This window comes from Leucopleurus acutus (assembly GCF_964270905.1).
Source record: "Leucopleurus acutus genome assembly, chromosome: 6".
NCBI classification, from domain to species: domain Eukaryota; kingdom Metazoa; phylum Chordata; class Mammalia; order Artiodactyla; family Delphinidae; genus Leucopleurus; species Leucopleurus acutus.
The window spans coordinates 86,232,698-86,246,816 of record NC_139149.1 but is presented as its reverse complement, the minus strand read 5'-3'; the positions used below and the strand labels follow the sequence as shown (position 1 = coordinate 86,246,816).

General features: G+C 34.2%; 1 protein-coding gene across 3 annotated transcripts in view; it reads right to left on the bottom strand.

Moving 5' to 3' along the window:
- Positions 1-14,119, bottom strand: part of NBEAL1 (neurobeachin like 1) — a 179,067-nt gene that overhangs the window by 123,168 nt on the left and 41,780 nt on the right. For all 3 annotated transcript variants that reach the window (XM_082840791.1, XM_082840789.1, XM_082840790.1), the window contains exons 6-9: positions 10,357-10,439; positions 5,419-5,504; positions 1,842-2,148; positions 200-306 (exon numbers count right to left, since the gene is read on the bottom strand). In XM_082840791.1, coding sequence (XP_082696917.1) covers positions 200-306; positions 1,842-2,148; positions 5,419-5,504; positions 10,357-10,439 — 583 coding nt within the window. The remainder of the gene's footprint in view (positions 1-199; positions 307-1,841; positions 2,149-5,418; positions 5,505-10,356; positions 10,440-14,119) is intronic.

The window sequence follows — 14,119 nt, the reverse complement described above, 5'->3', positions numbered from 1 at the left end:
TGCGACAACAACGTGAATGTATTTAATACCACTGAACTGTATACTTAAAAATGATTAAGATGGTAAATTTTACGTTACATGTATTTTACCACAATAAAAAAATTTAGTTATAGTTATGCTCAAAATAGAATCAAAACATAAACAAAATAACCGCTTCTTAAAATCAAAGACAACAATAATAGTAATAATAGAAAAATACCTTGCAGTTCTGTAGCAGTCGTATGAGATGTTCAAAGCAATTACTGTTAAGAAAAATAGCCTGAAGAACAGGCCTATCTCTGCAGTCTAACATGGCTGTAATGGTATCTATGAAATTAAAAACAAAACTGTCCATTAATAAAGTGGAAAATCTGGGATCACAGAAACATTCACTCTAGCCATATACTTAATTTAGGCTTTTTGGCTAACAAACAGATGTAAATTAATAGGAAATAATAAAGAGGGGGAATAGAAAACAAAACCTGTACTTATTACTTGATAAGAAAAGTGAAAAAAAAAGTGAACATTTTTATACTTTATTATTAAAAATATTTATTTTTTTATATATAAGAATGATATATATATTTCCCAGAGATTTACTTAGGTGTTCTTCCATTATAACTTAAGTGTAATAATCTGTGGTTCCCAACTTGCTATGAATAAGCAACACTTGGTTATGTCTGGCAACACTGTCTCATTTCTATAGTATAAAATTAACATATGGCTATCATGAAAATGAGACTTAGGTAATTAATCCATTGGTGATGATGCTTTGGTCTTGTTTCCTACTGAAAGGATGTCCCCACTCAGAAATCAAGGGACATTTGACATAGGTAATATGCAAGTTCATAATAAAAAAGAAGTCCATTCAATATAGACTCAAATTTCCTTATAAACTTATAATTTATAATAATTATAAAACGTGACATGTTATAACATATAAAAGAATAGAAACTATATAAGATGAATCTTATTTTCCTACAAAAACACTATTGTTATGAATCATTAAGTTTCACTGAGATTTTGATGTCCAATATTTTTAAATTGGACACCACACACATACCCACACAAACATTTTTTAAAGTCTCTAGGGCTATACAACAAACCATTAATGTTGGTTATGTTGGGTGGCAGGATACAAAAACTTTTTTTCACTTATCTGAATTTTCTAGTTTAGCTATAATGAAAATATTTTACTTCTATAAAAAGGAACTCTCAGTTAATAATATTAGTATCTATCAATCTAACAGGAGTACGAAAAGAAATCACGTATATTGGTGAAGGAGCTTGCAGGGAGGCGGGAGATGGCGAGAGAGAGAAAGAAGCACAGAATGACACAAAACAACCAACACAAAGAGAGGGAAAGAAAAACAAGACACATACACACAGAGGATCTGAGGAATCAAAACAAAACAAGAAACCAGAAACTCTCAAAAGGAAGGACATACTGAAGTGATTTCTACAGAGATGTATTAGAAGCACATAAAAAATTGATCGTATGTGACTCTTTGCCATAGGTTAGAAACTACAAATGGCACTTTCTGAAAATTTACTTTTCCTAGAATTTCAAAATCACAGCTGATTTACTTTTGAACATTGATGCTTTTAGTGGATTACAACTTTCAAAAGAGAATATAGAGGCTCGATTTTGTCACTGTTAAAGCAAATATGTGAAAGACAAATCAATTCCATATTATTTTGAAGTCAAATCTAAATAGTCACACAATATCTGAATTAAACAATCAATATTTTCTATACAATAGCCTTGAATTTTTAATGAAAATGGAGAATATAAAGGTAAAAAAAAAAAACAAACTAGATTCAGAGAAAACTGAATATAATAAACTTCATCTAATACTCACTCAGCATTTTGATCTGTAGAGCTATGAACCGGCTTTCCCACAGTCTGGACCTCCTTTGATTAGGTAAAGCTGAATGATCTGAATTTAGCAATTTAAAATAGTTCTCCAAAATAGTGCTGGTTTCCACTTGACGCTGATCAGAGCTGCTAGTGAGAAGGATATGTACCACCTCTGTAAGGCACTTCAGAGTAAGTTCTACCTTCCTACCCACTTCTTCAGGATTTCCTTCCTCCCAAGAATCGCAATCGGCCAAAACTCTCATGAGAACCTCCATGGTGGCTGGAGAAATTGCTTGCAAAGCATTCCTCTGAAACATGAGAGACTAAAATTGAAACCCAAATCTAACAGTAGTGCTGTATGTTTGCAAAAACAAAGAGAATTTAATAAATCTGCAGACAACTTTTTCTTTATCAATCAACATTGAGAAAATTTTACACAGATACTTTGACAGACACCGCTGGTGTTTTACACATATTAGGTCTTCATTTCTTCACTAATAGAATTCTGATTTTATTCAGATAGTCATCTGCCCATGTAGAAAACTTACTTACCACCCTCCCTTGTAGCTAGAGGTAGCCATGTGACATAGTTCTGGTCAAGAATATATGCCAGTAGACCATGAAGAGGATATCACTTTACAAATAAAAAAGGGAAGGATCCTTTGCTTTTGGTTTTTTCACCCTTTTCTTGCCTGAAATGCAGACAAGAAGCTTGGAGCCACCTTTATATCATGAGGAAACAAGCCCCAGAATTAAAGTAGCAGGCTACAGAGCAGAACAGGAACACAAGGACCTTAGTCCCTGATGATATCATTGAGTTGCTGTGCTATCCCAGAACCGCCTGCATCTGGATTTCTTATGCAAGAATAAAAATAAACACGTCGATTTGGCCAAGCCTCTCTCAGGTTTTCTATTGGTTATAGCAAATGACATATATCATTTATATCATATTATCCCAAATAATATAGATATATAAGAGGACTGGCTTGGCTCTGATTCTACAAATATATTTCTGAAACTCTAAGTAACTGGTAGCTATTTGAGGTGATCCATTAAGCTTGAAATAAATATGTTGCCCTAAATTGTTAAATTCATAAATAATAAATCAGAGTATAATTATGTAAAATCATCTGAAAGTAATAACACTTAGGCCATTTGGACTTATTATCAATATGATAAATAATATCAATAATAACAAGTGCTACTATGGAAGAAATTGCTGATGGCCCATCCAACATCAATTTTCCTCTGCTTCCTTATTAACAGAGCCCCTGATGTTTTTGCTGGACACATGGCTACCAGGAATAAACATTACATTTCCTAACCTCCCCTGCTGTTAAGGAGGCTGAGGAAACAAGTTTTATCAAATTTTTTATCTGAACATATTTGCAACTTTGCAGCTATCTGATGGAGTTTGGCAAATGAGATACTGTCAGCTTTTCAGTATCTCCTTCAAAGATAATTGGCACCTGCCATTTGTCTCCTTCTTCACCTCCCCCTCCATCTTTGTGCCCAAAATGTAGACATGGTGGCCAAAACTCTAGAAGCTATTTTGTACCACAAGAAATAATAGTAAGGATAACAAATTGACATTCAAAAGGTACCTGAGTCCCTGAAGAGGTTAGAGCCACCAGATTAACTCTGGACTGCTTACAGCTATTTTTTTTTTTTAAACAAAAGAAAAAAGGTAAACTTCTAACTTAAGCTACTAGAACTTCAGTATTTACTGCTACTTTCAAGGAATCATAAATCTGATACCCCTGTGATATACTTCATTCTTATAAGCACAGGCACTTTGTTAAGTGTTTTACATATATTATGTGTCATTTGGTCCTTATGACTGCCCTATAAGTGTTACTATTTCCACATTACAAATAGAGAAACTAAACAAATGTAAACAGTTTATCCAAGGTCACACAACTAGTTAGAAATGACATAGGATTCAAACCTATGTCAGTCTGGCTCCAGAGCCCCTGCTCTTAACATAGCACAAAACAGCAGAAATATGCCAGTGGGAAGCCAGGCATGATGCTTTGGAAAGGGAGACCAATCACTGGACTTTTTTGACTCTGTGACAAAGCCATTATTATGCCTTTAACTATTCATCTAAATACCCTTGTACTGAGGCTATATTCAACAGCCTTCTGATTTCAATATATTTGTAACTATAGCTATGACCTGATTATAAGGATTTGGGGTATTTTCAGTACATAAAATAATAAATTGGGCTTCCAACCTATTTGATTTCCAAGTGAGTTTTAATAACTGGAGGTCTCTTGGGGCTCGATTACCCCAGGCCCTAACAAGAACAAGTCTGGGTATATTCAAAAAGGGAACAGGATCCAACCAGCTTCGGCATCAGTCAAAAACAATGTCATTTCCAATTTTACTCATGTACACTTATTAATTCTTATTCTTAGTAGTGGAGAAATGATGGAAATTGGGAGGTACTGAGGCAAAAGAAGGATATTAGCTAATAAAGGAAGGTGACAAAGCAAACAAACTGAAAAACAGGATTCTGGTCACCATCCCTCTCGCTACAGAGACTCTTATCCTCTACTAGAGTGCAGAGGAGAGGGCAAGGTGGCCCACTAGGAAACCCAAGCAGTATTATTAGCAATACCTGTGATTTTTGTCATCAATAGAAATCATATACATTTTCATGTATTATAGTTGTTGTAGTGTCTTGAAATATCATTTACCCTCATCTCTTCTTTGAAATTACATTAGTCACTAGACTTGCTGCTGTATTTTTTTATTTGATGTGTTATAAAGAAGCACATTACTATGTTACAAACTTGTTTTGTTAATATTTTAGTAACTGCATTTCAGTATAGTTTCCTTTGTGATCATATGTATTTTATTTTAGGCATGTGAAAACATTCTGACAAGGGGCTATATCAGACTGCCAAAGGGGTATGTGATATAAAATGTGTTAGAAACCTCTGATCTAAACTGTGTGGCTAAACAAAACAAGTAGAATGTTCCTTCTGAACTATAATCCTGTTTTCAACTAGTAGTTAGATTCAAAGTTTACTACAGACAGCTTTTAAGATGTTCAATTTAAATAAATAAATAAAATTACTAGAACTTCTTTCTTATAAATAATTTAAAAACTAGTTCAGTTTGTTGAAAAATGCATATAAGCCATGTATATATGCATTTAATAAGTAAAAATAGACAGCAGAGTGACTAAATTCATATGTCTTAGGAAATCAAATGGCTAGAGTTTTATTTCATCAAATGAACTAACAGGGATGACTATCCTCTATATTCTAAAGTAAGAACTGGAAGCTGAAAGTTAATACAACTAAGAACTTCAAATACCAAGAACTGTTAAATCTAGTTATTTATGCAGTAATTTTATTGTTAATGCTAATATTATTACTTAGGTTTTATGGAACTTAATAAATAAAAGAAGTAAGTAAATTAAGTTTTAAACAAGATCTAAACTCAAAAAAATATTTGTATGGTTCATGAAATTTTTAAAGACACAAAGAATTCATTAAATAATCTATGGAAAACTTTTTGTAATGTTTACTATCGTTTCATAGGTTAACTTTCAACATGTTCCTCACCTGCCCACCAGCTACAATGGCTCCAAAGAGATGCAATAAGCAACACTTAAGACTTTCCTTGAGATGCTCACTTTCTTGAAAACATTCTGTGAATATAATACACAAAATAAATAAATAAGGTTTCTTTTTCACAGTATGACTGATCTCTAAGGAATGTTTGACACAGAAACATCAGAAACGATTTGTGTAGCTGATTCCCTTTGCTGCACAGTAGAAGCTAACACAACATTGTAAAGCAACTATACTCCAGTAAAAATTAATTATAAGAAACAAAACAAAACAGAACAAAATTAAAAAAAAAGATTTGTGAAAGGCTAAAATTTGTTAAAAGGCAAAGTTAACATGCATTTTTTTTCATAGGAAAGGAAAAGAGAAACCATCAATCAGGGAGCATTTTAGATACTTTCTTTATGTTACCTCATTTAATTCTCATAATACTGCATACGAGGATGATATTTTGCCCCCATTTATAAATGAGCAAATGGAAGGTCAAAATTTAATACGGTGCCTAAAGTCATCCGGTTACTAAGTGACAGAGCTACAAATTAACCCAAATCTGCAATAAAACTAGACGTCTTTTTACTACTAGAACTACTGCTTATTAGTATAACTATTATTATTCAATTATAAAACTGAAAGAGTTAGATAAAAAGATCTCCTGGGTCCACTCCAGGGCCAATATTCTAAAGCTCTAGTACCAATAGTAACCTTTCTTTTAACATAATTTTATTGTTTTTAAAAGGTTATACAGGGCTTCCCTGGTGGCGCAGTGGTTGAGAGTCCGCCTGCCGATGCGGGGGACACGGGTTCATGCCCCGGTCCGGGAGGATCCCGCATGCCACGGAGCGGCTAGGTCCGTGGGCCGTGGCCGCTGGGCCTGCGCGTCCGGAGGCTGTGAGGCTGTGCTCCACTGCGGGAGAGGCCACAGCAGTGAGAGGCCCGCGTACCGCAAAAAAAAAAAAAAAAGGTTATACATGCACATTACACAGAAAATTTTAAACAGCATAAAAGAACTGACAAGGAAAAGAAAGTTTCCCTCTAACCTATTCCTCAATCCACCTTGCTCTCCACACCTTAAAAAAAAAAAAAAAAAGCAAAAAAGCTCTACATATATTATTGCATTATGCTTTTTTGCTTAATACATTATGCTTAATACATTCCGGGCATTATTACATCTTAACATATACATCTGCATTATTCATCAGTAGTGGAATGACTAGAGAGCATTTCACTACAATGATGTACCTTAATTTACTCAACCAGTTCTCTACTGATAAACATTTATGCTTTTCCATTTTCTTTTGATACTACTAACAATCCAGTAATGAATATCCTTTTGCATACATCATTACACACAAAGACAAGATAATAACAATAGAATTATATGCAATTTTTATACATAAGAAACATTACCAAAAAGAAACAATTTTGAGTTAAAGTGTATTGATAGAAATTTACATTTAAAAAATTAAGTCATTCCAGCTATGCTGGAATAACTGTCACTATACATGTTTTCCTGCTATAAATAACTAGAAAATTGGAAAAAATAGGCTCTAGAGATTTTTAGGTTCTAGAAATTGTCCTTCTATTGTGAAACACAAGAGAAGGAAAGCAAAGTAAACCCAAGAATCACCTCAGCTTTTGGTTTGTAGACATTTTCTGAACAAATGCAGAGAAAAGGGGAACCCTAAAAGAACATGGCTATTTGCTGAGTTAGGAGACAGATAAAAAGTTTGGGGAGGCCTAGGCAACTGGAATTTGTAAAGCAGTACTTGAATGGAGGAAGCTCTACATACAGAGAAAGCAATCCAGAAATATGCAAAGGGCTCACTTTGAGTCCAAGTACCAGTCCTAAATTATAGTATGAAATCCCACAAGACAGGCAAAAACCTACCAAGAAGTTGTAAACTGAAATTTCAGATTTCACACAGATGATAGAGTTCTATTCAGCCACAGAGGACATACAGAAAACAAATTCTAATCATAAGATTGCTGGAGTGTCAGATACTATACTAGTATCTGACAAAACAGGCAAGGAATATCACCAAGGCAAGGCAAAGAATATTACCATGGATACGAAGGGACATTTCATTATCAAAAAACAGGTCATGAAGATAAGGCTTTTCAAAAAATTTGCAATAGTTTATTTTAAAGACTTTACAACTACAAGTACTTGGGATAAATATTTGGGGATAAATTAACAAAATATGTGCACAATCTATGTGCTAAAAACTATGTAACACTGGTTAAAGAAATAAACATACAAATAAACAATGAGATATATCAGATTCATGAATTGGAAGTCTCAATATTCTTAAGGTGGCAATTCTCCTCAAATGGTTCCATAGATTCAATACAATCCCAATCAAAATCCCAGCAAGCATTTTGTAACAATACTGAAAAATGGATTCTAAAATATATATAAAAATGCAAATGATCCAGAATAATGAAAACAATTTGAAAAGGAAGAACAAAGTTGGAGGTCTTAATGACTTCAGGACTTAGTATAAAGTCACAATAATCAATACAGCGTGGTAACAGCATACAGGTAGACATGTGAAACAAAAAAGAGAATCCAGAAGTCAACCCATGTTTTATGGTCAACAAATTTTTGACAAATGTGCCAAGGTAACTCAATGGAAGAAAGAAGAGCTTTTTCAACAAATGTTGCTGGAACAATAATGAAAAACGTTATGCTAGATAGAAAATACTAACTCAAAACAGGTAACTGACCTAATAGAAGAAAACATAAGAGAAAATCTTCATGATCTTGAGGTAACCAAGATTTCTTCGGTAAGGCACAAAAACCACAGATCATAAAAAAAATTTTATAAATTAGATACCATTAATATTTAAAGCTTCTGTGTTTTAAAAGACTCAATTAAATGAAAATGCAAATTGAATAGGATAAAATGATCTTCGTGATCAAGTGTGGAATAACTTTAGCATCAAAAACTATAACCTGGGGCTTCCCTGGTGGCGCAGTGGTTGAGAGTCTGCCTGCCAATGCAAGGGACGCGGGTTCGTGCCCCGGTCCAGGAAGATCCCACGTGCCGCGGAGCAGCTGGGTCCGTGAGCCATGGCCGCTGAGCCTGCGCGTCCGGAGCCTGTGCTCCGCAGCGGGAGAGGCCACAACAGTGAGAGGCCCGCGTACCGCAAAAAAAAAAAAAAAAAAACTATAACCTGATTGTAACATTGAATAAATAAAAGTTGAGTCCACAGTGATACACAAAAAAGAGAGAAATAAAACTTATATGCCCCACTAAAAGTAACTATTATTTGAACTCATTTTGAAAACAGATAGTAAAAGGGAAAGATTTAAGTACTTTATCCAGCCTTTTTGGGAACAGCTGTAGTTTATCCCCAGTTGATGAGGGAAAATTCTTTTTTACAGAATACAACAGCTGATAGAACTGTAAGGATAGAATTTGAAGACCACAATATTGCAACCCTCAATAAAATAACTGATCCAGGCAAGTATCATCAATGGATGCAAAATATTAGGTGAAAAAATGTTGAAAAATATGATATTCACCCTATGCCACAGTATCATTCCAAGGATATCTTGCAAAATTGCAAAAGGAAAAACATCTTTACAATTGAAAATTTTCACTATCACTACTGTGAATACTGATTAACAAAGGGTAGGAAAAACCCTTTCTCCTTCTCTATAGGAAAATGGACCAAGAATTATATTTCTGGAAATCTGACAAATGTGGACCATCAATGAGTGACAAATGAGTTACCAGGCAAAATTGCTCATGGTAAAAATGGCCCTTGATCTGGACTAGGAAGACTATGATAACTATAAAATAACCTTGGGCTTCCCTGATTGCAACGTGTAATTTAGGCATTTCCCTTCCCAGGATGTGGAAATTACATTCATCAGTTACTACAAGCTATACATGCCTTCTATGGGATACTGTACTTCAAAGCCAGAGTGGCTCACACACCCACCAATTTGGTTTCATACCCTCACTTAGAAAACCCAAGAAAAGCCCTTGGAATGTTCTGAGATCTCCTCCTGAAAAGAAACACCTACACTGTTCCATTGGCATGCTGGGTTTCCTACTGTGGACATGTGAGTTTGATTATCTAGCTGAAGGCAGTATCACTACTGGTGGTCAAGCAAAGTGGGCACTGCAATCATCTTCACCAAGCAATCAAAGGACTATTTCGTTAGCAGACATTTGGTCCTGTCCAAAATGTCCATAAGATATTTGGTCCATGCCAAAAAGTCCTTGACATTTGGTCCTACCCAAAATCATGTGGCATGAACCAAATATGCTCATTTGGATAGGAGCAAATTTCAAGGACCTTTTGGCATAGCCAAGTGTCTTATGGACATTTTGGACAGGACCAAATATCAAGGATCTTTTGGCGTGGACCAAATGTCATATATATTTTGGACAGGACCAACTGCCCTTCCAGGGACTATTTGTCTTATTTTATTTCTTAGAAAAAAAAAAAAAAGGAGTGACAGAATTAAAGCAAATATGGCAAAACGGCAAAATGTTAAGATCTGACCAATTTGAGTGGGAAACACAAGGTGTTCCTTTTATATTCTGCAAAATTTTCTACATTCTTAAAATATGGCAAAATCATTTCTTTAAAGAAAGAAAGCTAGAGTCCATATAGGTCATACAAACGGAGACCAATTCTCTCAAGTTTATTTTCCATAAAAATTCTAAAGTTTTAAGATATACTACCGTCATTAAAACATTCAGCTCTTCTCAAAAGAAAAACACTTTGAGAACAATGAATTAAATAAAACCAAGAAGAATAATCACAACAAAACATGAATCAAGTACTCCAGTAATAGTTTCTTAGAATCTTTATCATATAAAAACACAAAGCTGAATCAAGGTCAGAATCAGAATAAGGAACAATCAAAGTAACATCAGAATCAAAGCAAGAGAAATTAGAGCTGTTACTTACGATAAAAGAAAGGGACAAACTCCACTGTGAGAGAAGCTGGTTTATATTTCTGTCTGCTCTTTTCCACAGTACTAAGGATTCGTCTATTGTTAAAAAGAAGTTAATACCAAATTACAACATGGACAAGTAGAGAAGGCACAATTACAAAAACAATTATAAAATAAATTTAATATTTTACTTTTGATTTGTGTACTAAATAATACATCACCAGGATTGCCATAATCTTGAAAAGCAAGTCTAGCCACTAATTTAAATGCTCACCAACTGAAAGGATTTCTTCTTTCGAATTACACAAAAATTTAAAACAATTAATGGTGAAACGTAGCAGTCACATTAAGTTTCCTAACAACTGGAAATAGAAAAAGGAAATAGCCATTTAAAATTTCCAAAATGTAAAAGAACTAGTTCAGTAGTACTGCTAATTTGATACCTAAGGTAGTAGCTTATTCCTACAGTGCAACTGAAATTCATCAGAAATCAAGCTACTCTGTGCCACTTTCTGAAATTTTATCTGGACACAAAGACTCCATACCACTGGCTTCTTCTACCTGAAGGATACAGATCCAGAGGGCTGGGATTATTTTTGTTTTTAATTACAATTTCAGTAATTTTGATGGCTGAAATATTTCTACAGACTTTGGTAAGGCCAACACAAACAGCATGTGCTTTTACAAAGAACACTTCAACACAAAATGAATCTCTTAGATGGGCATGGTGGGTGTGGAGCTTAGGGAATAAAGGTTACTGTTACAATGACATATCAGCAACTGGTGGACTGTTGAAAATCCAAAAAAAAAAAAAAGACTTTTTTCCATCCCCCAAACAAGCTCTTAACACTGTTAGAAACCTAGAAAAATGGTACAGGTGAACCGGTTTGCAGTGCAGAAATAGAGGCCCAGATGTAGAGAACAAACGTATGGACACCAAGGTGGGGAAGTGGCAGGGCAGGTGGTGGTGGTGGGATGAACTGGGAGAACAGGATTGACATGTATACACTAATATGTTTAAAATGGATAACTAATAAGAACCTGCTGTATAAAAAAATAAAATAAAATTTAAAAATTTAATTAATTAATAATTAATTAAAATAATGTATAAATACGCTCCAAAATCTTTTTGTTCTCACTAAAAAAAAAAGGTTGTAAAATCATGCCTTTACAGAGAGCAAGTGATTTAATAAACTTTGTTAAATCTTAAAACAACAACAACAAAAAAAAAAACACTGTTAGAGCCAACAAAAATGGAAAATATTTGGAGAACAGCCACATAGAAATTCCATACATTTAAATACAATCTACTGATAAAGCACTGGATTAAGATGCCGCCTTCTCAACAATCTGAACAATATTCAATTAAGGTATTGAAATTATTTTCTTTATAATTATTACAATTGTTCCTTATAATTATATAGAAAGAAAAGCCAGTTGATCATAGAATAAGCTGAACAGGATAGGCACAGTTGGACTTAGTACTGACACACTAAAGAGTTCTAAGATCCAGATCTAATATCCAGATTCACTAGAAATCATATCAGATACCATTTGCTACTGCACTGCTTTCCAAATCTATGCCTATTTCCATTGCGTAGAGGGCTTAAGAATTATCATACTTCTGTATTTATTTTAATTTCAAATATAATATCTTAGAACATTACTAGATCTTCCTATTTAAGATCATTATCAAAACTGTTTATGTGTTTCTAACAATACAAATATTACTAGAGTTTCAAATAAAAAACTGAGTCATGCCTTAAAAAAATTAGTCATGTTGTAGAAAAAGTAATTTTAAAAGTATGAAATCTGATTTAGCTTTCAGTTAGGTTTTTCCACGTAATTATTTACATTTTGCACATTTATTATAAATTATGATATTAACTAATACATTGGATATATCCTATCCAAAAATCCTGTGCTACAAACAAAAATAAAGATTCTCGTTTGATTAACATAATGAAAATGTACTCCTGCAATCTGTGATTAATGACTCATTCTAAAGGCTCTGTATTAGATGCAATATATGAACATAATTTCCATTATAATTGTGCTAAAATTTAATAAGCTAAATTAAAGAGGTGAAAACTATTATACATAACACAAATATTAAAGCATAAGTAGTCTGCACTGCATGTTTTCAATAGGATAAGACAAAACAGCTAATAATGTACCATTTTTAGAACATAGTATATTTGGTTGCTCTATTATTAGCTGATATTTGGGCCAAGCGTTTAGCACCTAGTTGATGCCAATACATATCAACAGGTTGCTGAGAGGGATGCAAAATGTTTGCTTGCATCTCAGTTTTCTAAGTTTATGTCCCCTGGTCAATTTTTCTGTGCTTTTGTGCGTGTGTGTGTGTGTGTGTGTGTGTGTGTGTGTGTGTGTGTTTTCCCATCATACCTAGAACATAACTACTTTTCTTAATTTTTCAACTTTTTATCTGGAAATAAGTTCAAGCTCTTACAAAAGCTGCAAGAATAAAAATAGTACAAAAAACTTCAAGTATAGTCTACCCAGGTTCACTGTTAAAACTTTATCCTAAATGCGTTATAATTTTCTCACTCCCCCCTGAAAAAAATACATATGCACATATATCTATATATGAGATATATATTTATATATACACATATTCAGACCTATAATATTTTTCAGAACATTTAAGGGAAAATTATGAATATTATAGCCTTTTACCTCTAAATACTTTAGTGAATAATTCCTAGGAATACTGTCTTACATAACACTACAGTACAGTTGTAAATTTCAATACGCTTAACATTAATGTAATACATTTATGTAATCTACCATTCATAATCCAGTATGTCAAATGACCTAATCATGTCCTATAGCATTCCCACCTTCCCACCCCTAAGTATAGTCTCCTGTCCAGGGTCAGGTATTACATTTGGCTGTCACATCTCTTCAGCATCCTTTAATCTGAAACATTTCCACAGCCTTTCTTTATGACACTTTTAAAGCATACTGTCTCCTAACCCCTCCTTTTACTCATTAAAATGTTGTTCATCTGGAGTTTGCTTGATGTTTCCATACACTTAAGATTCAGAGTATGCATTCTTGGCTGGAATATTATACAAGCAATGATGGGTCCTTCTTAGAGTATCACAGTTGTAAGCACAGGATGTCCACCTGCTTCTCAATGATGATGTTAATTTTGATCATCCAGTCAATGTACTACCCAGTACTGTACAAAATAACTACTAATTTTTCCTTTGCAACAAATAAGTAATCTGTGGAGAAACATTTTAAAACCATGCAAAAGCCATGTTTGTTATCAACACCTGCCCCTAGACTTAGCATCCTGAACCATATCTTTCCTATGATGTGTGCAAAATGCTGATTTTTTCCCAACACCAGCAGCCCCTGTACATTACTAATTGGCATTTGGCCTTCTAATGTAAGCAAGAGCCCTCTCTTCTCCCCTATCTCTCTCTCCCTCTCTGTCTCTCTCTCAATCTTTATCAATCACTGGTATGGACTCATGAATCCCTTTTTCCCCCTAATGGTTTATAATTCTTTAATGAATTATTTTTGTGTATATATTGTCCCAGATTTGGCCAGTAGGAGCCCGAAGACAAAACTTAATGTAAATTATTTTTCTCGGGACTTCCCTGGTGGTCCAGTGGTAAAGAATCTGCCTTACAACACAGGGGACGCAGGTTCAATCCCTGGTCAGGGAAATAAGATCCCACATGCCACAGGGCAACTAAGCCCGTGCACCACAACTACTGAGCTTGCATGCCTCAACTAGA